The following is a 24,623-nucleotide window of genomic DNA, read 5'->3' as shown; positions in this document are numbered from 1 at the left end:
AGCTGAAGTTGGTTTCCAATTGCTGCTTCCAATTTGGGAAATGGCTAAAGGGCAATTCCACTTAATTTTTCACTACAATCAGCATCTTTAATTTACTCTAGCTAAAAAACTACAACATCTAGACTCTTCAAATCTTGACTCGATTATTCTCAACTGATATCAAAATATTTAAAACCAAGTGTGGGATTTGTGAAACTTCAATGAAGGGCGACTTCACAAATTTTATGATTTTGGATAACACTAGAATTGTTCTTTATTGAATTTTTACAAATCAGATAAAAGTAATTTCTACGGTAATGAAATGTTTTTGGGTATGACGGACAAAAACTGTGGGTCTTTTACCAATTTTTACTGTAAATTTACTGACTTTTTTTTTTACAGTGTAGTGTTCAGACGACATCTAATATTTATGTTTGTGAGGGTAGGGAAGTTTTTTCTTGACATGCCTCCCTGACAACTGCTTGCCATGTAGAAAGAGTTTAATTGGTCTTTGGCATGAGTACTATGGATATTTGGTCAGGTCAGTTATTGATCTCACTGTTATATTATAAATCTAGATAAATAGTTATTTATTCTGTCACCATTTCTTGTCCTACTTAAATCACATACACATACACAAGTAAGGCTCCCACATTCTCTGGCATACTGCACATTTTGTGATAACTGGTTGAACATGGTTGAGATTTCATAGTCAAGTTTGCATAGATTTCTCCTGACAAATTCTTTCATTTTCCACAATCAAATAGATAAAAGCAAGTTTGATGAGCTTTTTATGCTCCATTTTTTTTTATCTAGTTCAACCATTACACCCTTTTAATGCAGCACAGAGTGGCAGTCAAGCTAGAAGGTCCGTGTTTGTGTTTGTGGAAGGATACCCAAAGTGAAACCAAATCAAACTGTTTTTAGTTCATTATATCAAATACACAGTAAAGAATTGCAAACTTTTCAAGTTGAAAAGGTTACAAATGTCTAAAAAAAAGAAAAAGGTTCTCATTCTATATTCTGGTATTTAAAAAAATACAAATGTGAGCTAAAAACAGAATTGGTTCAGCTTCATTTAACGTCAGTCATGGAGAAGAAATGAAAAGTTGTTTATTTTCCCTGTGTATATCAATGTCTGTCTGTCATTGTACATTGGCCATGATGCTGTTATTTAATAGTAGAGGAGCAGATTTCATATCAAAGGAAATGTCAGAGGAACATCTTCAAGACGTGAAGACAAAGATGTGAAGGTTCAACTTTGAGAAAGAATGTTAAGTAAGAAAAGGAAAATGTATTCCTGTGGTTTTCCTGCTGCTTATTAATTGTCATAAAGCTGTGAGAGGGCAAAACATTGGTATCATCCTTTCCTCACCATCCAAACATTATTTACTCAATGCTCAAACAGCATGTGTAACATTTTCTTCTGAGTTAGTTAAACCTCCCAGGCTGTTCAAGTAATGTAGACTCTCGCTGAAGTACAGACAATAAACAAGTCAAACGTGAGATTCTAAATACTCAAGAAACTAAAATATCCAGAAACAGAAAAAAAAAATCATACTAAGAAAACTAAGCATTGCGTTTTCTCACTTTTCTTGGGGTGTTTCCTTACTCTCTGCTTGCTTTTTTGTAGTCTTAACACTTTTTCTGCTTCTGTGGTAGAAATCATACAATGGTCAGTACTGATTGCTTTATTTTCTCAGCATGTACCCCCCTCTCATGTTTGTTATTGCAGCACAGGGGGATATATCAGACTGGAAGGGGCATGCAGTGCTTAGCCTGCACAATCTACGCATTTTTCTGTTCAAAAATTTGGAATCATGTTGGGTCAGTTATGTTGTAGAAGGTGAAAGGGTGGAGGTCTGGACGCTTTGAGCTGCACGGTATGTGGTGGCAGTCAGGGTGAGGGAAAGTGCCAGATGACCAGGTCTGCTCAGGATATATGAACTGAGCAGACTGAATCAGATATGCAGACTGGTTATGGCTGGTGTTCTGACTGATGTTATGATTTGAACTCTGAGGCTTTCATTGACCAAGAGTAAAACAACATTTCTTTCGTTGTAGACATGACTGGTGCCTTGTAAACTGATCATTTGCAAAACTATTTCACTTTTTCCGTTATGTCATATAACAGCCACAGAGTTCAACCAGACTGAGATTTTAATCTGGTAGACCAGCAGCACAGGATTCACCATTGTGAAGTGGAAGGAAAAGTGTACATGGTTTCTCAAATAGATCTACAAATAAAAAAATATATATATTTCATGCAAATTTAAAAATGTGCATGCTTGTTTACCCTCCCGGAGTAGAAACACGTTTCACTGTAATTACAGTTGCAAGTCCTTTGGATCAAGTCTCTTAACACCTTTGCACAGCAACAGATATAATAATAATAATGATAATGATTATTATTATTATTATTATTATTATTATTTTTATTATTATTTTTTTTCCAAAAATAGCTCAAAACTGTGAACATCAAATTGTAAGAATGTAACATTGTTTAGTTTCCCTGGACTGTATGGAAATGCTGTACATTCGCGCCTGAGAAAATGTAATGTTTGCGCAGCGCTCTCCAGAGTCTGAACGTAGCGGCTCTTCATGTAGGGGCTCTCCGCTTACATTATTCATACGGAGGAGGGTGTGACTTGCTGGCTCTTTTTCCGCCTGTATAAAGCGAGAAGTTTGCGCAAAAGAAAACACAGATGGAGAAGGCCAGTCGGCTCGCTGTGTCACAGAGAGTCACCTTAAGCCCGTGTGACAACTCCCATTCTGTCCCTTTGTGACAAGCTTAATCACTATAATGCCCGGTCTCTGCGCGCTTTGTCTCGCCGTCGCGCTGGCTGCGCTCGCCCGGTTCACCGGCTCTGTGGGGCCGGTGGTCCGATGTGAGCCGTGCGACGCCAGCGCGCTGCAGCAGTGCAAACCGCTGCCGAAGGACTGCGCGGAGAGCGTGAGGGAGCCTGGCTGCGGCTGCTGCATGACGTGCGCCCTCGGCGAAGGACAGGCTTGTGGAGTGTACACTGCGCGCTGCGGCTTCGGCTTGACCTGCAAGCATCAGCCCGGGGAGAACCGTCCTTTGCAAGCTCTGTTGGAGGGACGAGGGGTATGCACCAGCGCAACAAAAAAACTCATCAGCTATCTTAAGCCGGCGCAAAATCAAGGTAGAATGTGGTGCTTTCCATTTGCGCATTTCATGGTTACTTTATTTCCAGTGTGTCTGTTTGGGTAATTCTGACTGGCGCCCTCTCCATGAGGCGCTGCTGTGACCGGGGCTGGGGAGCTCCCTCTTTATTACAGATTAAGTGCGTATAAGGTTGAGACTGATCTTGTTATAGGGTAAATGGCACAAGTAAACATGCGCAAAGGTGCTACGTTTGGCAACTATTGGTTGCATCAAGAAAACATTTTGAAAAAACCGAGAGGGTCCCAGTTTAGACAATGAGAAGAAGTTTGTGTCGCTCTCCATGTGCGCATTTGTCGCAAATTATGAAATTTAAAATAATAAACAAAACACCTTGGTTTGCGAGATTTTTCTTATTATAAAGCAACCAGTGCTCGTTTAAAGATGCTATCTTATTGTAATCCATTCATTTATTGCCCTAAAAATTGACACTGATAAGACAGGTATGCCTTTACCCTGCAGGATTTCACAAAATATTAAGTATGCAAAAAGTGGACTGAATAATAATAATAATAATAATAATAATAATAATAATAATAATGATGATGATAATGATGATGATGATAAAAGCTAACTCTACTTAATGTGTATTTGAGTCGATGTTATCACTGGATGCATCAAAATGAAGATGGTCCACTGCAATCAACTTTACATAAGTACAGGGGCCTGAAGCTTTCGACTCCTTTTCCAATTGTGCAGGATTCTGAAATAACTTAAACATATTTTGTTGTTGGTCCACATAACACCTTTGTAAGACAAATTTAATCAAATAAATCAGGAAGCATCCTCAAGATTAAATGAACCTACTGCAAGTAACTCTAATCATTTGCTTAATGCCTTACATGATGTCATTGGAGGCAGGTGTGCATAGACTGTTTTTCTGGGAGGATATATTTAATATAAAATGGTGCCATAATTTAGAAAACCGACCATGGCATATTGTTCTATAGATGATAGACTATCTATAATGAGTTAAACTGACTTCATGGAAATGTCTGACTTGTAGCATTTACGTTGCATCCGCACATATGCATGCATGAAGATGACCTGGCTATTTCACCCCACCACCTAGTGTAGTATAACCCAACATTTAGGACTTTTCCTCTTCAATGCCCTAACTTATCTTCAACTCTTGAATTCTTGTGCACTGCTTGCACAAGAATGCAGCAGCTTCCCTTAGTCCAGGATGGGGGCCAGTGTAGTTCAGGTGTCTAGCAGTGAGTAGAGTGACATGGGGGTTGGTTGGCCTATATAAACAAGAAACACACACTCAAAAATCACAGCCCATTATCAATGAACTGCTTGCAAGCCTGCACAACACTGGGGGTGGGATCCTGTGCATGATGATTAGTGTGGATGCTGCTCATACTGGTGAAATGGCACACATGGCACCTTCATGTGAAAACGCACACTTGTGTGTTTAGGCACCTGGGTGCCCCTGTGTGTGCTTTCTGCTTGTGTATTTGGTTTGAACACGCAAACACTTGTAGAACTATGTTGTACTTGACTTTTTCTCTCTATTTTTTTTAACCATTCTCAGCCTCAGTTTCAAAGAATTTCGAAATTCTTACATGAAAGGATCTCATGCATAATGATGGTATTACAGTGCCTCCAAAGATGGAGATGGAGTTTTTTTAAAAAAAAGATGTAGGTGGTCTTAAGCGCCCCTGTTGGTCAGATTATGCCATTGCAGCTTAGTGGTTTCCACCCCCATTGGTTCCCATTTCCAGAGCAGCTTCTCCTCCCAGACATTAACAAGCTCCCCTGACCACAGTTTGTGCTGTTTACTCCTGTGCCAGTATACAAACAAATTGCGTAATGTGTTTATCCAAAATGCATAAAGCTATAAAAGGTGATTTATTTTGATCATAAAAAAATATTCTGACTGGAGTCCTAAAATTTGTCCACATTATTGGCCATTGAAAAATATTTTTTTTTATTTATTTTTTTTCAGGGAAGTTGTTGTTGACATGTCATTTAGTTATTCCTAGTTCTTTTGACTGGAGCACCACTGCCTCGCAAATTGATCAGGTAGCCACAGAAAAAATGGAAGGGTGGATTGCCAGCCTGGCTGCCCACACGAGCTACACGCCCACATGCTTGTCCACCGCCCTCACCACAGCTCGCGCACACTAAATCTGCTTTGAGTTAGAAACAGTCTTCAGGGTTCTGGTGTGCTTTTCCATTGCCCACTTTACTGTGTGATGATGTGGTTGATCGGGGGGGCAGATCGTGGGTAGATTGGTGCACCCCACTTTTGGGAGGAGTACTTGAAGCCCCATTTTTTTTATTTTACTCATCTTTAACATTTTAAAATGAAACCATCCCAGCCCAGTTACTTTTGATGTTCTCCCTCACTTTTCATTTGACATTTTTCTAATCTTCTCACACATGCTTTTTAATGTTTTCTTTCAATTTTTTTGCTGTCTATGCCCAGGAATTCTCAGATTTCTTTCTCCAGTTCCTCCTTTATCTCTTGCTCTTCATTGTATGCAAATTTGTGAATACCCTTTGTAATTCTGACAGCCCAAAAGGGCAAAGATCTAACTTTATTTTGTTTGATTCTAACAAGCCTTTATTACACAGCCAACAGTTCTCAGTTGGATTGGGAAGCTTAGCAGTAATATTTCTGTATTTGTGTAATTTACAGGATACAATCATAAAAGTTTGGTTTTGGTTTGGAGGTAAATGCAAAAAATGTTTTGGGGAAAATAAATTATTATAATTTGCTGTCTGATTTTCATTTTGAAACCACATGAGATGGAGCAAAATCTGGTCCAAATATGGCAAGTTTTTAAACAAGCTTGAGCTTTGTAATAAATCACATAACTCTTACCATACATCTGTATACTGTGCCAAAAGAGTGAACTGGCACCAATTTCACAGCTCTAATTTAAATTCGTCTTTGCAGAAAATGCAGGAAATCAGGTGGACGATGGCGCCAATGTGACCGTGACCGTGACGGTCGTGCCTGCTGAGGCAACTGTGAACTGTGGGCACAGCCCAGGGTCAATGAACACTAGGCCTCCTCTGCACAACACACTTATCCAGAAGGCTGAAAATAGGAAGACGCAGAGCTACAAGGTGGAACCTGTGTCAGGAGGAGTCAGTAAGGACATGCACAACTTCTCCCTGGAGAACAAGAGGGAGACTGAGTATGTAAGTCACACCCAGAGGCAATGAGACTTTCTGTGGTAAAATCTGTGTTTGGGATGATAGAAACATAGACAGAAGTAATTAAAAATTAGCTCTGTCTGTGGTAAATGTGGGTTCGGCACAGCTCATTAGACAACACATCACATTGTAATGCACACCTACAAAACGTTACCTCACCTTTTAAGTGTGCTTCACATGCCTTTTCAGATGAATACCTACTTTCAAGACGAATGCAGATTAACACAAAGAAAAGCAAATCATGGTCCAATTTGGACTTCATTCTGTTGACCAGAGATGGCTATTTAGATTATTTGATTTTCAGAAAGATGCCATGTCTTTTTTTTTTTTTTTTTTTTTTTTTAGCATTTTCAAAAACATTGTTAGTTTTCATTTCGCAGTGTTTTTGTAGAAAGGCCCATCGAGTTCTTACTAAATATTGCAAATATTTGATGTTCTCAGATGTTTTCCAGCCAATTTGAATGAGTTCTTTTGTCTACAAGAATATACAGCAAATAAACAAAAAACAAAACAAAAAAAAAACAAAAAATCAGTGTCCAGATGTGTAGAGTCAGTAGAGTCAAAGAGTCAGCAAATCTTTTTAGGCTACTAACAAGATTGAGTCAGGGTACTGTATTCAAGTGAAGTGATGATCATCTTATGCTTCCTGATGACTTCCAGGGTTTTTAGTAACACGACATAGAAAAGACCTAGTAATCACTACTTTACAACTTGTTAATTTAATAGAAACAATTTTAGCATCGATCTGAAAGGTCAACCAACAATATCTTCTAGTGTTTCTGCGTAAGCTATATTTGTCCATAACATATGGACAAGAAAGTTTTTTATGGTTTTCCTCTGGGTTTAAATTGGGACACAGACAAAGATGCCGAGTACATGGATGTAATTTTTTTTGATGATCTGACAGCTACTTTACTGCTGTTCAAGTTGCCCTGCACCTCTAATGCCGTGCATTCCTCTTGGTTTGCCATAGTGCTTTGGTTTTTGTAACTAAGGCATTGCCATAACTTCATAGACTTTAATAACATATTAAAGCTAATATGTTATTGTACGTGTGGACATCTTTCCATTTGTTGGTGTTTTGGTCATCTTTTGTACATCCTGACTGTGTCTCAGTTTTTGTCTGTTTACTTATCAGAAAAATGATCACAGTCTCAGGGATCTAGATGAGGCGGTCTTCGTAAGCCTCTTTCATGTCCATGGAGCATGGAAATTTACTGCCCATGGACTAGAGAGCTGCAAACTGTCTTCAGGCACTCCCGGTGTTGTATTCAATAGAGCAAAGGTTCTTTGTTGAAAACCCCTATCACTATGCATGTATTTATTTACAGCTAGGTCTTTTCCATAGTTACACAAATAGAAAAGCTAAAAGACATCTGGGGACAAAAATGTGTTGCAGATTAATTTTACAGAAGAACTGATGTTTTATGAATGAACAAAGTAAAAGAGGGTCACTGTGATACCTTGGCCATTTGCAATAGGAGAAAATTTGTGCCACTGTCAACACGTAGGTGGTATGCATGGAGAACTTGATGCATGTGCTGTAAAAAACAAAAACATACAAACAATGCCAAACACTGTGGTGCTCTGCAATTTGTGGATGAAAGTCCACAGACTAACTTTATGTTCTTTACTGATGTTTAGGTACAATTACTTTTGATTACAAATATTTTGAAGCTGTAGGTACCACTTTTTTTCAAAGCTAGTATCTCATTTTGGGGCATGACCTCTTTAACCCGGACCCACCAGAAAGTTCATTTCTGCAAGACAATGAGTACCTACACAGACTTCCCAGTTCAAACTAAGAAATTAGGATGTTTTATGCATGAAAGAACAGGACCAGACACAGGTCAATTTTCATTGTTTATTGCTCAACACAAACTCTCAAATTTGTGAAAGTATTCCCAATATTCTCTGTGCCTCCAACCTCTTTGCAATCTCTTTATGATGGCGTGTTTGCTGCGTTGTTAGGGGCCGTGCCGACGGGAGATAGACAGCATCATGAACAGCCTGAAGATCAACAACGTGCTCAACCCTAGAGGCTTCCGCCTTCCTAACTGTGACAAAAAGGGCTTCTACAAGAAAAAACAGGTGAGTGGCTCTCCCTGCTGTTTCATCTATGCTTTTTCTGTTACACACCAAACTCTTTCGCGCGCGCACACACACACACTCTGACACACACCTGCGGACATGCAAATAAACCCACCACATGCCTGAACACTTCCAAAGAATCTTCAAAGACTCATCCCAACCACCCACACATGCACAATCCCCCCTTTTTTGCTGCTCAGGTTGCCTTGACAGCCACATCAACACTATATTATCAGAATGGCTAATAACCATGTATTACTCCGGTAAATGCACTGCAGCCGTCTGACTCATGCCTCACAGGAAATGAAGTCGGTCAGGTGTGTTTGTGGGTGTGTGTTGTGGGAGCGTGTGGGGGGTAGGGATGTAAGAATGTGGTCTGGGTGTGTGTGTGTGGCGCGGTGGATGTGGCAGCAGGGGAGTGTATGTATGGCGCTTGTTTGATGGCGGTAGTTTTTGGTGGGGGTGCCGTTGGTGAAGTAAAGAAAACAAACAGGCCGTCACTGGTTTAGATTTTCTTGTCTGTGGAGCAGCAAACCGAGGCCACCCATGGCCAGCTCATTTAAAAGACGAGAGAAAAAAAAATCAAACAAAGAGAAAGAAGCAAGAATGTGAAATTTTGTTGGAGGACAATTGGCTGAAACTCCTTGAGGAAATGTGGTGCATGAAGGCAGGTGGGGCAAATAAATACCAACATCTAATTTTATGAGGTTGCATTCCACAGAGCCCATTCCAACAAACACATGAGTCACCAAAAACATGCATTATTACTCAGAGTCCAACTCAAGATGTGACAAAGTTCTAAATAACACCCCTGATCCTAACCCCTGTCCTCGCGGCTCCAAACCACTGGTTTTAGTCAGGCAATCAAATCTCTGTTTGATTATCTAGTATTATCTAATATTCCTCAAAAGATTTTATTGGAGATCTTTGGAGGAAGATATCCAATGAAACATTTAATGACTAGCCAAATCAGATAGACTTTTTGGTTAACCACAAGGTTTTCTTCCTGTCCAAAACCAGTGTTTTGGATATCTGAGATTATTGGAAAGACAAGTGGTTGGCTCCTTTCCCAGTCATGTTTCAGCTTTGAGTTCTAGAACTTCACAGGGAAATGTTCCTCCTAATAAAAACAACCGTTGATCATACTTGGGGCAGATTTAGGTCTAAAGTAATTTTAACATTCTGGAGCCAATTTGAATCTGTGATGGCAAAGAAACCCTTCTGACTCCTCACCAAAAACAAATTGTCAACATACGAGTGGAAGTGTCCAACATAGTTAGTCAGAATTATAAGGTCTGATTAGTTTACTGCTAATAGGATTTTTTTATTGATTGCTGAGAAAGGTAGGAATAAAATCATGCATTTCCTGATGAAAAACCATCAGCATATGCTTCCTAAGGATGAAGGATACTACAAAGTCAGTGGCTCATTACCAACAGTGGAGTTTCCATGTAGATATTTTAACACTTTTTTTAAACCAATGTCATTAACTCTCTTTGACTGTATGATACTATAATGATATAGGATCTAGAAATTGCTTGTTTCTCTAATTCTACAGATTTATAATGTTCATTATGCTGATGTCAGATAACTTTTCAATAAGCTTTGTCCTTTGTGACACTTTGCTGATTAATTTGCTTTCTTTTGGCTCACAAAAATAGATTTGTTAAGATCTAGAAAAGATTTTCCCCACTAAAAAAAATTTAATGTTTATTTTTTTCTAGTTTGGACAAATGGCAGCCTTCACATCTGATTGTGAATAGAAAGATTGAAAATCGAGATCCATTTTGACAAATCAGGAAAAATTTGAATGTCTTACAGAAAGCCATTACCATGTATTTTCTAATTCCACCAGTAAAAGTGTTGATTCTGGTGTAAGTGTGTGTTAGGCTGAGGACAGTAGTGTGCCTGGTCTCGTCGTCCTTTTCTCAGAGGAGCAGGCGTGTGTTGTGTTGAATCCATCCGAGGGGATGTGCCTTCACGGTGTGTTGCAGAGATTTATGACCGGAAACTTAGTGAAGAGGAGACCGTGTGAACGTCTAGGGTGACAATGCTGTGAAAAGAAGGGAGCATGAGAGTTGGGGGTGGGGATGAGTGCGAGATTGAACACATGATTTACAGTACTATTTCTCCCTCTGTAACCTACAATCTTTTAAAAGAATTAAGTCCCAGTAAGGCTGCTGAAAGGTGTCTGGTTTCATCTTTCATTTCTTCTGAGAACTGGATGGTGATCAGACTACTTCCAGGAAAAATGAATCACCAAGAGCCAAAAAGCATAACCCCCAGTCGACTTAGGCTCCCATTTGTTTTTACTGCTTCTAATTATATTCAGGGATCAGGCAGACATTTTTATGTTAATAAGCCCATCTCACTATTGTCTGTCGGCCTTTCATTTCTGTAGTATAGGAAGACACGATACCATTGGAAAATAATCCTCCATTTTAATGGATTCTCACTGTACTCATAATTTCATTGCCAGACAAGCCAGTCTTCCACAAATTGTTTAAACAGGTTGGAAACATCCTCTGCAAGGGCACTACAGCTTTCACATAGTATTTTTTTTCCAACTCAAGCATTGTAGAAGTGATCCAATGAGGACATTACTTGATCTCATAGTACGCTATTTAGACACTGGACTCACCTTGACACGCTGGATCTTGAAAATTAAAGGAAAACTAGTGGCATCACTTCCTATTTGATTAATTCACCAAATAAGGACCTGACCACTTGGGGGAATGCAAATGATTCACAGGTAATTCCCAAATTGCCAGACAATGTTTTAATATCATAAAAAAATATAACAAGCAGTTTGGAAAGATTACTAACTTAGTCATAATGGAAAATGCCTCACTGTTAGTCCCAGTATGAAAAGCATATTAAAAGCCACACACACACGTTTCGAAGGTATGACAGAAGTCGATGTTCCACAAAAAAAACACTCAATTTCCTCCCATTCAAATCCAATTGAAACATCTTTTTCCAGTGTGCTAGCTGGCATGGGAAGATAGTAGTCAGTTTGACAATATCAGTTATTTACAGTCCTAGTAGAGATGTGCAATTCGCCATGTTTTTTTATGGAATAAATATGATGTGACACAGAAGTCTACTCTTGGGAAAATAAAGAACTCATGCCATGGAATTAAGCCAAATAGGTATTGACCTTCATAACTGAGAAAATGTCTAAAAAAATGTCTATTCACTTAGACTTGTGGCACTAGTAATTTTGTTTAAAACACACATCTCTCCCAATACTTGCTGTAAACAGAGCTAGAAATAACAAAGAAGTGGCTTTATTACAGCCCTTGGTTGACTCAGTAAAGCTGGATTGCCATTGCTCTTATTGTACATTTCAATCTGGAAATTTCTTCTAATTCACATAAAATGAGAAAATCTTCCAAAAAACAAAAACAAAAAACAGAGTCAAAACCATGATTGTTAGATGAAGAAGCAACCCCACTCATGAAGTCTCAATCTTTGCTTATTAATTATGTAAAGATCAGACATGAGAAAGTTGCAGACATGTAAGCGAGGTTTTCTGTTAGCTGGTAATATGAGTGGCCTGTAAGAAAAGAAGTCAAGCAGCGCAGACTGTCTCGCAGCTACAACACATAGAAACCTATTTTTAGCTGCAGTTATATGAATTGGCTCCATATCCCAGCTCAGGGCCTACATGAACCAACACTGACCCGCTCATTACACCCCTCAAAGCCTCACTCTCTCTTTCTCTTATTCATCATTCCACACACACCCATCATTACCCCCCTTTGTGCCTTGCCTACAGTCATGCACCAGCCTTTTGTTCTTCCTGCTGGCTCCATCATTCCGTCCATCCTGCCCTTCCGCCCACCTGGCTTTTCCTTCCTTGTTTGGCCAAGAATCACCCTGCCGAGGGTTGTGAATGGGACGGCAGCGTCTGCGTGTACTCTGCTAGAGTTAAGTGTGTGTGTCTGAGAGGAAGAGGAGGAGAAGGAGGAGGCGGTGGGTTAAGGATGTGAGCCAGGTGCCAGTGTACTCTTCTGCTTCTTCCTTCACTGGGTGCTGGCAGTGCCAGGCCCATAAGGGTTGACTTATTGAGCGTGACTCAGAAGGATCTGTTTAAACGTACTCACTGACCACAATGGCTTTATAATAACTGACCAACTTTCAGAGACCCAGACATCTATTTTCACTCTGTCTCTCTGCTTGGTTCTGTTCCCTTCCCAAATTTCAAATCCAGATCTTCTTCCGACTCCTCCTAAACAAAGTCTGTTTTCCTCCAGTCAATGTTGCATAATGTACAAAGCAGATTTGATGGGGTTTTTTTTGCAGCCTGCGCGGTATACATTTGTGAAGATGCCAGTATTATTCTCTACAATATGAATCTAAACTTAGTTATCTTAATGAACATCAAATCCCCCAAAAAAATATTCTCAGTATCACAAAAGATAATAATACGCAATGGGAGGAAACGCTTAAGCCAGATCACAGTCATTACGTTACACTTTACGAGAACATAATGTGGCATCAATGTAGCACAGCTGTCATTTATACCAGCTGCTTGTGACGTGTAACACTCACTGTGGTTCCCCCTCCTAAACAATAACTGTCACTGCTGAAAGATCAAGTACTGCCACTCTTAAAATACTGCGTGAGTGAAAGGCACACAACAAATACACTGAAGCTTGGTTGATACTGTATGTTCCTGCAGGCTCAGCTCAGTTAATACATCTACCAATTTGTACCCCAATTCATACCCACATGTTGCCTCTTGGTCTCTTTCTACTTCCATTTTGACCCTGTAAACAGATCATTTTGTAGTTATTTGATGCTTCTCTGTTTATTTCTTAGCATTCTTTAGTAACAATGGAGAAAGAAAATCATGAAAATTCTCACATATTGTGTAAAAGATCATCGTATATTATTTTGTGCTTTTCTTTCGATTGATTGCACTGCTTGCATTGTTCAAATCAGTTGTCTCCGATTAAGCATGACAGAAAATGACCTCCAGTCAAGCCTAAATCAATTTGCTAAATGTTTTAATAATCACAGAAAATGTTTCTTACTTTATTTAACTAAAGTAAAAGTTTTACTTTTAAACAATTTGGGAAAGCATATATAATAATAACATATTAATAAAAAAAAAGCAGAAGACTTAGTGAAGATCCTCCTGTTGGAGGGATGGTTAGAAAGTGTGTTAAGGTGAAGACTCCAGCAACAATTGAAGTGCAAAGAAACAACTTTATTTGTTGACTAACGTGTTTCGGCTTGTGGCGTTCATCAGGGTCATTCAAGGCAGGCCACAAGCACGCCCATGCATGCACCTAAGAAAAAGAGTTTATAGTATGAAGATTTGTAAATGGTAGTTTGTGTTTAGGAAAGGGAACCAGTTGCATGGTTCTGACCTGTCTTACTTCCACATACTCATTCAGTAATACAGATATGAGTGCAGTTTTTTTTCTCTTTTCGAATCATAAAATCATTCAATTGTTCTACAAAGCGACATAATGTACATTGTTTACCATGCAACCCTGTTTTTTTTCCTGCATGTGCTGAGTAGCGCTGCTTTTGCTAAGCAATTTGCAATGTGTCATTATCTGTAGCTAAGTTAGGATAGCCAGAATACAAAGAAGCACAAAAGGGTTATGGGGAAGGTATAGAATTGGAAAAAAAAAAGCTAAACTTAGTTAGAAGGTTAAAAAAGGAAGAACGGAGTAGAAAATCAGTTAAATAATTGGCAAGGATATGACTACAGACAATATTTAAATCCAGCACAGCTGATTATTGGAACCAGAATCAGATGAGTGTAATAAGTTGAATGACTAACAGCTGCATAGGGACATGAACTGGGGAGCTTATTGAAAAGTGAACATTGGAAAACATAACAAATACTCAGATCAAAACCAAACTGAAAGTCCAAGGATAATGACAGTAGATTTAATCATAGCATTCAATTTGCAAATTCAATTTAATTATGTTGTTTGTTAAATCAAAAACTAATTACTTGAGCTTTTAAATAATTTTACCCATGAAATAACAAGAATGTAAAAAATTTACAAGGGAACATTGAAATAAATATAAAACTTTTACGGCAATATTGTTTTCACTCCTTCCTGCAAGTAGCCACAAAGAGTCGTTATGTCCCCCCAAGACAAAACCCTGTTTGGAAACGCTTTGGGTATTTACGTCAGTAAATGAGAAGCATCCTATGCATACTTACTGTCTTCATTCAGCTTGAGAAAAATCTATCAACACCATCAAACTCTAAGCACATATGATTATTCTGATCTGGTCACTCATTTAATGCCTCAGAGGTGATTTTTTTTTGTTTCGTCACATCCTCCTTATCACATTTGTTTTGCACCATACAAACTCTAGCAAGTAACATGTAGTCTCTGTTTTAACATTTATGTACATTATGTCTTTGCTTTAAAAAAAAAAAAAGAATCCTGGACTTTATGTCTTTCAGATTTTTTTTATTTTTTTATTTTTTCATTTTATAAAAAGCAATATCCCGCAACTACTGCCAATGCATTTCCAAACACATGCACAGATGCACCTTCTTTTACACAAATACATACGCCCCTATGCCTACAAACACACACCTTGCAGTTTATGAGCTTGTGTTTATCCTGTGGTCGAACCAGGCTCTTTTTAATGTCCGTGAAGCCCAGCGGCGCTGCCATTAGTTATAAAGACCGGCGTCACAAGAGCACGCTTTCATACGCACAACACATACATACACGTCTCATAAAGGCAGCATTATGAATGAGCAGCATGTATGTTTTTTTTTCTAGTGACAGCCGTGTTGGACCACGCAGCACCAGGAGCGTGAGGAGTACAGAGCACAAGGGTTTAACCTACCCTCAGTTTGGACTCTGTGGTGGAGTGTGTGGAGATCATAGGATAAATGGGTGTTCGTCCCCCCAAAAAACGCATTGACTATCAGTTTTCATTTAAAATGATTGGAAAAAAGCTACGTTTCTATTGCATTGTAAGTCTCCACAATGTGTGCCTTGGTTGATATTTATGCCGATCAACAAAACTTAAAATTGCTTGAAACGATACGAACAAAAGGTATTAACACGCTTTTGTGCGTTTTAAAGTCTCTGTGACTCACTTTCTTCTTAATGCAAGGTCAAACAGCTGATTTTACTACAGTGAGGTTTCTGATTTAAATGTTTGAGGCATAGTTATATAACTGCAGTGATAAAAGACCTCTCAAATGTTTTAAAAAGTAAAACTGAGAGCTTCATTTGTTTCCTAAATTGGCACATGAAGCACTTGACAATCCCTTGGAAAGTTAAGAATGAAACTTTATCAAAGTGGTCCAAGGAAGAAGGTTCTGGGTTCTAATATAAGTTGAATGGAGTTTAAATTTTCTTACATACACAGGTTTTTCCTCAAAGTATTCTGGTTTTCTCTTTGCACCCTGAAAACATACATTAGTGTGTTCATTTCTTGTAGTTGACAAGAAATAATTAGCAACAAAGCAGAAAATTGATAGTAATGCCCTCAAGCTTTACTTTGGAGTGTGAGGAACCTGTGAAGCCATTTCAAAGAATTTTCTTTTGTATTTCATATTCAGTTCATATTTTAATTAAACATACTTTGCTGGTGTAGTTTACCTGTAAAAGCTGTTGTTTTAAAATGTGTGCAGATATTTGTCAAACTATTTAAGTGGTCTTTTGATCCGGTATGGCAGGGACTCAGGTGGTACAGCAGGTGAACCCCCACAGGTTTCTAGTTTAATCCCCGGTCCCCGGTTTTTTAAACATGGCTGTCCTTAAAATAGTCACACCTTAAACTTATAGCATTTTGAATTTAGGGGAAAGAAGCCATAAAAAACAAGTGACAATAACATTTTGACTCTTACATGGTTTGATCACCCGTCGTGTCACCTGGTGGAAGCAGTTCCAGTTGGCTAGTATGACAGAATGCATTTTCGGTTTAAGATTACACTGTGTTGGTTAAACTGGCTGGTATTGGACTGGTTCAATCCAGAGGTTCTCAGCGATGTTTTTTCCACTTGTTGCTTGGTCAGAAAATTGTAGTCAAAAAGTTTTCAGTCTTAGTTTTCTCATGATACCAGTCTGATAAGGCTTAGAAGTTAAGTTATGAGGCAAGTAGCTATAGTTTGGGTGCTTTTGCTGGTTTTCACAAGCTAGACCATGACACATCAGGAGTCATGGGTTATCACAGTAAAATCAAATAACATGTACACTTACATTGAATATAGTTTTAAAAGACTATTTAATTTTATTTTGATTTATTTAGAAATCTAATATTCATTGTGGATTAGTATTATTATTCAGATCAGGATTTTGATCATATTATTTCAATTTTTATTTTTATTTTATGAATTTATGTCATGGTGGATGTGTTTCAACTTGAAATATTTAGTTTTTGGTCATAACCGACCTTTATTTTCATTTTGTGACTTTAACGATTCCTTGATTTTAAATGGTTCTGTTTTCGTTTGCGGTTAATTAGCACTTACTTTGGATAATGAGGAATAACATAGTTTGTCTCATAATTAGCATAGATGCATAACTTTGAATCCAGGTGCATACCGCCACATTGATATGATTTTGAAGACATTTACTTTAAAGTTAAATCAGTTGGAAGAACATATTTTATTTTTCCAAAATATAAAAATACAGCTCAGAAATGTAACAATTACACAGTACATTAGTATTAATCTGTTGTGTGTGTGTGTAATAAAGCAGTAAATAAAGAATTGCTTGAGATGACTGCTAATACCTCAACAATTAAAGAGAGACTGAGCAGAAATTCAAAGGTAGCCAAGCAACAGGGGAATGCACATGTGCACATTTTGCTCTTCCACTCCCTTCCACCTTTCTCTTGGCTTTTCAACCCTTTTGTGCACACACACACACGCACGCATACACAACACAACACAGACACACACATGCTCTCCCTCCATGCTCATGAAGGAGTCTATCATCATTTACCAGAGCACAGGAACACAATGTTAAGCTTGTCTCTCCAGTCTCGTCTGCTGGGTCAAGGCTAAAATAGAAGCTGTCCACAGAATTAGACGATGGCACAGTGAGAGGGAGGAGTGCAGAGCAAGAAAAGGCAGAAAAAGTGAGAATGAGACAGTTAAAGAGGAGGGCAATTGTTAGGAAGAGAAAAGTTCTCTGTAAAAAAAAAAAATCTGCTGAAGATGCTGGTGTGTAAGAAGGCAGCATTTTGGGAGGCGTACTTGCTCCCCAGACTGCTGCAGTAGTTTTTGGTGAGGTATTTTAATAGGCCTGTGTCTCTATAAAGCTGCCTTTGATCATGCACTTAGGCTGCACGTGAACGCCGGAAACAGACACCTGGTCACACTCTAAAGCTCGTCTGTCTGCCTGCCTTAAAGTACGAGGAGACTTTGTGCCAATTCATGACTCAAATTTAGGGGCGTTTTCATACGGATCAAACAAACATGCGTGTAGAAAAGTTTCTTGTTGATGGAATCTTGTCATTTCTTCACATGTGGCGCCATTACTCATAACTCATTACTCAAAACAACTAGACTACTCATCCTTAATAGCTGTTTAATTTCCACATACTTTAAAGGCCACTCATCATGTAAAAGGCAATTTGCGATACAAAGCTTCTAATTTGTCCCTAAAATCTAAATGCCAATATAATCTCTAACATGAAAATGATACCATTAATCTACAACAGTCAGTAGATGGTTAGATGGATCCACTGCTTTTCCAAATGAACTCATATTTTCTTTTTCTTTTTATACATCTGGCTTGTTTCTGTTGCTTCACCTTCATATTGAAGCCAGAAGTTCAGTTGACCGTATGTGCTATCAATACTTATTAAGATGCATTTAATTTTTTTTTCATATAACACTGTGACGTTAGAGAGTTTCCACTCAGTTTTGATTGTTTTATGATCCATTTTATGTTTGTGAAAGACATTGGAATATGACACAGCTGTGTAAGCTTGTTTAGGAAGACTGACACCTATTTTCATTTTAAATCCATCCATCTATCCATCCATCTATCCACCTATACAATCATCCATAAAAAAGAGTTTTGAATTTTGCAGGTTTGCTACTTCAAGCAATGTATGAGTGTCCATTTTGAATTCACACAGGTGTTTATTTGCTAAATAAAAAATAGCAAAACCTACATGGAGAGCTGCAGAATCATGCATCATATTTTGATATAAAAGTGTAGGATATTTTGGAAGGACATTACTCTGTGGCTGATTCTGCTGGGGATTCATTTTTCTACCAAAACTGTCCTGAATGACACATACACCCAGTCTCAGCTGAATAGTACTGCCTTTTGTCGAATACTGTACTAGTTCCTGATAAAACTCCGTACTGGCTGGTCTCCTTCCCGTACAGTAGGAGATTGCAGGAGGAATAAAGTGAGTCAAGGTTTACCCTGACTTGACTGATCGAGTCACTTCAAGTGCAACGCAAATGGAGCTCATAAAGTTGCCACCCTACAAAGCTTGGCCCCCTGTGGGACATCTGATATTACTGCATACATGTGTGTGAGCAGGTGGGAGGTATGTCTGCGCGCAGTCCACAGAAATCATGTTTGTGTGCAGCCTACATGTTTGCTGGTGCATGTTTATGTGAGCCCACGTGCACACGCAGGGAATAATCGGCTCCAGATGAGATTTGAGTATCTGCCAGCTTCCCAGAATAGCAGCGCTGCCTTCCCTGCAGCCCTCCGACTGGCCTTGACAAATATTTTAGCAACTTCATGTTTACCTTCACACTCGAGGGTTCTCACCCCCTCACTCCCAGTCCCTCTCGATCAGAACTAATCTGCTCTCCACCGAGTAAACTCCTCAGCAGAGCCTACGTCGGACAAACTCTGCAGTACGCTGGCCTCATATAGATGCCTGAGTGAAGCTCCCCCGCTCTCTGCTCCAAAAAATTCATTCCCGTATCTATCAGCAAGCACGCAGCTGCATCGCCTGTGCTGTTTATCTCTAAAAGTTCCCGCACATAAAAATTCACAGACAGTCACAGGCAGCAAGGCATTCCACTCATCGTGATCGATGGGATGTTTGCCTTTTTGGAGCTCTGGCGAGGCGTGACAGCTGAAAAGTGTCATAAAAAAGAACGGAGTCTGAATTAATATGAAACATTTCTGCACATATCTAACAATTTCTCACTGTGTCTGAGAGAGAGGAAAGTATATTTTTCCCATTTTTACAGTGCCTTACGAAAGTGTACATACCACTTGACGTTTTTCCACATTTTGCCAACTACCACCACAAACTTTAATGTGCTTTTATGAGATGGAACACAAAGCAGTGAGTTATCGAGGATGCGGGGAAACAATGAATGCGACTGATTTTGTACAAAATATGAATCTGAAAGGTGTTGAGTGCATTTAAGATTGTCTCTGAAATCCAGTGCAAACAACTGCAAACAGTCCATCTGTGCAATTTAATCCCAGTGTAAATGCAGCTGCTCTGTGAGGGCCTTAAAAGCTTTGCTAGAGAAAATCCAACGCTTCAAATTTCTAAGAGTGCTGTACAATTAAGTACAACATAAAGTTAAAGAAGTTTGACCAAATCTAAGCATTACAAACATTAGAACTGGTGCATCATTACTCAGAGGGGTTGTGAAGAGACAAGTAGTACCTCTGGAGGAGCTGCACAGCTCCACAGCTTGGTGTTATTACAGTTATTAGCTGTACTCTCCAGATCCTGGCTTTAATGAGTGAGTGGCAAGATGAAAACCATAAGAAGACACATTTAAAGCTTGCCACAAGCTATCTAAGGGACACAGCAAACATGTGGAAGAAGGTGTTCTGGTCATATGAGACCAATATTGAACTTTTTGACCTACATGCAAACACTATGTGTGGCAGAAGTCTAAGTCTGAATATCCCACTGAATAACCCATTATTCCAATGGAGAAACATGCTGGTGGCACCATCCTACAGCAGATGTTTTTTTTTTGTTTTTTTTTCTTCAGCAGGAACAGGCAAACATTAATGGGGAACTGGGTGGAGTTGAACACAGACCAATTTCGGAAGAAAATCCTGTTGAAATATGGGCAAATTTTCAACCAGAGCTCCAACTGAATCATGAGTTCAAAGCATATTCATGTGTTAAAATGGCCCAGTCAAAGTCTAGATCAAGGATCTCCCCTGAGGCCTGGGTTTGAGGAACCCTGGTCTAGATCATGGAAAACTGAAATTAGTGGCAATATTTTTCAAACGTCATTTGTTCAAGGACACTTTCCATCCATTTTTCTTAGGAGTTTTGCAAAGAAAAATGGGCAAAACTTTAAGCTTAAAATTCTAATAAAATGTGCTGAAGCTCCTGGTAATGTGACAAAACGTAAAACAGAAGTTCAGCTTCTGTGAGTGCTTTTGCAAGGTACAGTAACTTGTCACTAAGAGGTAAAAATAGCTGTCTTCTCATCTGGTTTTGTGAGAACAACCAAACACTTTGATAACATTTCTAATTTTCCCATGTTTGTTTTTCTTTTTTTTTTTTTTCTTTTCTTTTCTTTTTTTCAGTGTCGTCCATCCAAAGGCAGGAACCGGGGCTTCTGTTGGTGCGTGGACAAATACGGGCAGCCTCTCCCAGGCTACGATGACAAGCAGGGCAAGACAAAGTGCTATCACCTGGAGAGTAAATGAGGGGAGGACAGATGAGACAACCCATGGATGGAGAGAAAGAGGGGACGGAGAGAGAGAGAGAGAAAGGAAAACAGCACAAAAAAGTCGAAAAAAGAAATGGAACGAAAGAAATAAGGGAAAGGGAACGAGGACCTGTTTTTGCTCTTGCATGTAGATTGATGTAAACATTTGAAGGAACTTTGGACCTTTTGTTTTAGGTCCCATTTCAGGGGTGGGGGGAGTACAAGGATTAGGGAGAGGGTAGGGGGTGGAGCACGGTCTCCTGTCCTTTACAGCTATCTGTCCTATACTTAGGGAACCTCCATCCTTTCTTTAAAATATGTATAAAAAAACAGTTAAGCTGAGACAGAATGGGAGGAAAGAATAAATCCTATCATCTGCACTATTTTTAAAGGGGGAGAGGAAGGAGGGACTTTCCCACTCACTTTAAAGAGGACTTGTTTATGACTGTGACCCCGCGCCCCCCTCTAAGAAAGTCACACCAACGCCGATCTATCATGTGTGTGTTTGTTGTAAGTGTGTAACCGCGAGGTTTGTTTGTCTTTTAATCCGTGAGCGCCTGCATAACTTACGTTTTCACAGCTGCCTGTCTGTGCAAGATGGTGTGTGAGAGCATGCTTTCCCAAAACAGCTTCCCTTCCTTCAACCCTGCTCCATCAAACAATGCAGAAAAAGACAACACCTTCTGGCTCAGGGTCCATTTAGTAGTGCAAGGTGTATGGAATGGCAGAGTTTTTTGTTTTTTTTTATTTAGCACGTTGACCTCCTTTCTTTGCTGCCTTTTTGCTGTTTGTCACTGATGTGCAGGGTAGATGGATTGAAGGCAAACTGTGCAGTTAAAGTGCCTTAAAATCTTTAACACCTCCTTTGTCCTTCTTAATTGCAAGAGACAAGTTATGTTTCAAATGTTAAGACTTGAGAAGTCTTGAGAAGACTTGAGAGCATCCAATGCACAATACATTTCTAGATTTTGATAATCGTTTTAGAGCAAATAGGTAAATCAGCATAACTTCTTGCAGAGATCCAAGGCACCTCGTCCTCTGTTTAACCAGATTTTGAAGAAAGGATATTAAAAATACCACCCCAGCCTGACTGTTGCATGTTTGCTGAATTGAAAAGCCGTCCAAGCTAACCTCATAGGTTCTCATGAGTGCATTTAAAAAGCTAGTTTGCTCACTTGAAATTTTCTGGAACATCTGATTTGAGATGGTTTTCTAGTAGAAGCAGTGCAATCTACTTAAAATCTGCTTGCATGTTTACAAACACGACATTAATTTTTCACCCCCGTGTTCTCCCATGTTCTGTGTTCATCCTTCTCTCACATCGTTCTTGCAGCTCTGAGGTTCTCTAGTCCTTAATCACATGCCATTGTCCTCAGCTTGCCCTCTTTCTGTGTATGTGCCTGATCCTGATCCCTTACCCCTCCTCTTCCTGTCTTAGTGGTGCAACATGGTGTTTGCTTGTTTCAGTTTTTTTTTTTTTTCTTTACGGGTCAAGTCAGGTGTGACCGTTTTGCTCTGCCACAGGTGCCAGCTGCCCCCTATGCTTCAAGCACAAGCACTTATAGCACTTTAGCTGCCCCGCTGCTACGCAGCTCTAGACAATTGGACCTATCTGCGTATGCGTACCTTTCCATGGCGGTAATGCCAAATTTAACAGCGTGTTATAAGAAAACAATAATATTCCATTGAGACAAAGAAATGAAAGTAAATTTATACAATTCAGCTCCATTTCTGTGCAAAAGCTTTACAGCATATCTTTTTTTCCCTTTAACTTTCAGGTTGTCAGACTTTCCTGTAATCTTTTAAAGTGTGTTTGATCAGCAGTTCTAGTGACTTTCTCAGGGCTTTAAAAAAAATTTATTTGAAATTCAACTCTACTATCCAGTCATTTTACCTCACCATGACAGTATACGGTGCATCTTATTTTGGGAAATAGCACAAGGTTAATACTAGTACTAACTAGTGCTGACTAGTTAGTACTAACTTGTAGTAACCTGTACCGGTTAGTTATAACATGTACTGTTTTAACACCAGAGGACCATAGAAGTTAATGAAGGACCCTTTTGCATTTGATTATTGAAAGGTCAGTAAAGTTACATGAATGCTTCCCAGCCCACATGTGTGATTTTATGAATAACACATAAAGCATGCTGGAAAAAATTGCTAAAAGTCTATTTTGGTCATCAATTCATAAAATTTGCAAGAAAGATTTTTTCTGCTCTTTTTGTAGCTCAGAATTAAACTGAGTTTTGGTTCAGTGAAATGGATACACTTCTGTTTGAGAAGTGTCTCTGTGGACAAAGTCCAAAGAATATCTGTCTAAATGCCGCTCTCTGTCTTTTACAGTCAACATAACCCAATCATAACTCTTTAACTTGCAATATGACCAAATAAGCCTACAGAAAAACATTTAGAAAGGCTTGAGAAATTAATCTAAACCACTTTAGCAGCATTGCAAGAAAGTCTTTCTGCTTGGAAGCAAACTATGAAGTAAAGAAGGGTTGTTTAAAACTTTTGGACTGTAGTGGAAACCAGGTCTACTGGCAACAAACATAACAAACAACCCCATTGGAGTTTTTCCATTCAGTGTATCTATTTTTTTTCCTTTGTTTTTATTGTTGACGCTTTTGTTTCTTTGAGAAAATGCTCGTGTGATCGCATGCCAACAAATCTCCACAAGGTGGACACAGCACCAAAAATGCATTCACACACATGGCAGGGGGTCTTACAGAGGCAGTGCGGTCCTCTCCGTGGGGCTTCCTGCCCCATGCTCTCCCATATCCTGTGCACAGACTTGAAATGTGGAGAGACGGCCGAAGAGAGCCTGCCCAGTAGCTCAGTAGCACCACATCAACGTAACACACTCAGATGGCGGCAACTTACAACCAGCCTATTGGTGCTAAATCCCATCTATTCAAAGACTTGATTTAAGGGGAGGAACAAACAGAAAACATTTAAGCTATTCCCTCCCTAATATTTGTACGTGTGTCTTTTTATATATTATTATTTTTATTGTTATTTTTAGTAATATTTCCCGGCCAGCTACATGTCTGACTGGACATCATGTACAGTACGTAAAAATAAAAATTATTTATCTATGAAAGAATTATAAGCTGATCCAAAATTGGTTTTCTTATGAAGAATTCAGTGACTCACCGATTGCACAGCACAGTCTATATGATTCAGTGTATTTTTGGGGACTATAATCACTAATGAATGTTTTCTTCTTAAAGAACCATTTCCTTCTGTTGCTAACCTCCACTCCCTCTCAGTGTGGCATTCAGGCCATCCATGTTCACCAGCCCTTAAGGACAGTGAACCTCTCACAACATCACTTCCCTCCATGCACACCCAGCCATCCCGCCTCCGCCAGTCAGCGCAGAACCAGGGTCACATTTCTGTTCTGTCACATTTTATTCAGTTTTCAAACCAGCTTCTTAAAGCTGAAGCTCTCTCTGTTCACGGGTATTGTAATGTTTTATTCAAGCTTCTCGTGGTACAAGCTAAAAATCACAAAGCTATTTTTTTTCCAAGAGAGGAAATGATTTTGAATCAAAATATACTTTGTATTTA

The 24,623-nt window shown here is 39.2% G+C and overlaps 1 protein-coding gene across 1 annotated transcript; it reads left to right on the top strand.

Moving 5' to 3' along the window:
• Positions 1–2,659: 2,659 nt before the first annotated feature.
• Positions 2,660–24,416, top strand: igfbp3 (insulin-like growth factor binding protein 3). Its single transcript, XM_007540810.2, has 4 exons — positions 2,660–3,143; positions 6,075–6,322; positions 8,309–8,428; positions 20,926–24,416. Exons 1-4 carry the CDS (start codon positions 2,783–2,785, stop codon positions 21,046–21,048), a joined length of 852 nt encoding a protein of 283 aa, XP_007540872.1. The 5' UTR covers positions 2,660–2,782; the 3' UTR covers positions 21,049–24,416.
• The last annotated feature ends 207 nt before the right edge of the window (positions 24,417–24,623 follow it).

This window comes from Poecilia formosa, unplaced genomic scaffold (assembly GCF_000485575.1).
Source record: "Poecilia formosa unplaced genomic scaffold, Poecilia_formosa-5.1.2 Scaffold10, whole genome shotgun sequence".
NCBI classification, from domain to species: domain Eukaryota; kingdom Metazoa; phylum Chordata; class Actinopteri; order Cyprinodontiformes; family Poeciliidae; genus Poecilia; species Poecilia formosa.
Note: the sequence above shows the minus strand (reverse complement) of the source record. Positions and strands in the feature narration are given on the sequence as shown.

What these genes read in the sequence shown, in the direction of transcription:
- igfbp3 (XM_007540810.2), top strand. Translation starts at nt 2,783, where the DNA reads ATGCCCGGTCTCTGCGCGCTTTGTCTCGCCGTCGCGCTGGCTGCGCTC. An exon ending in TAAGCCGGCGCAAAATCAAG is followed by an intron (nt 3,144 to 6,074) that starts GTAGAATGTGGT and finishes TCGTCTTTGCAG; the next exon opens with AAAATGCAGGAAATCAGGTG. An exon ending in GCTTCTACAAGAAAAAACAG is followed by an intron (nt 8,429 to 20,925) that starts GTGAGTGGCTCT and finishes TCTTTTTTTCAG; the next exon opens with TGTCGTCCATCCAAAGGCAG.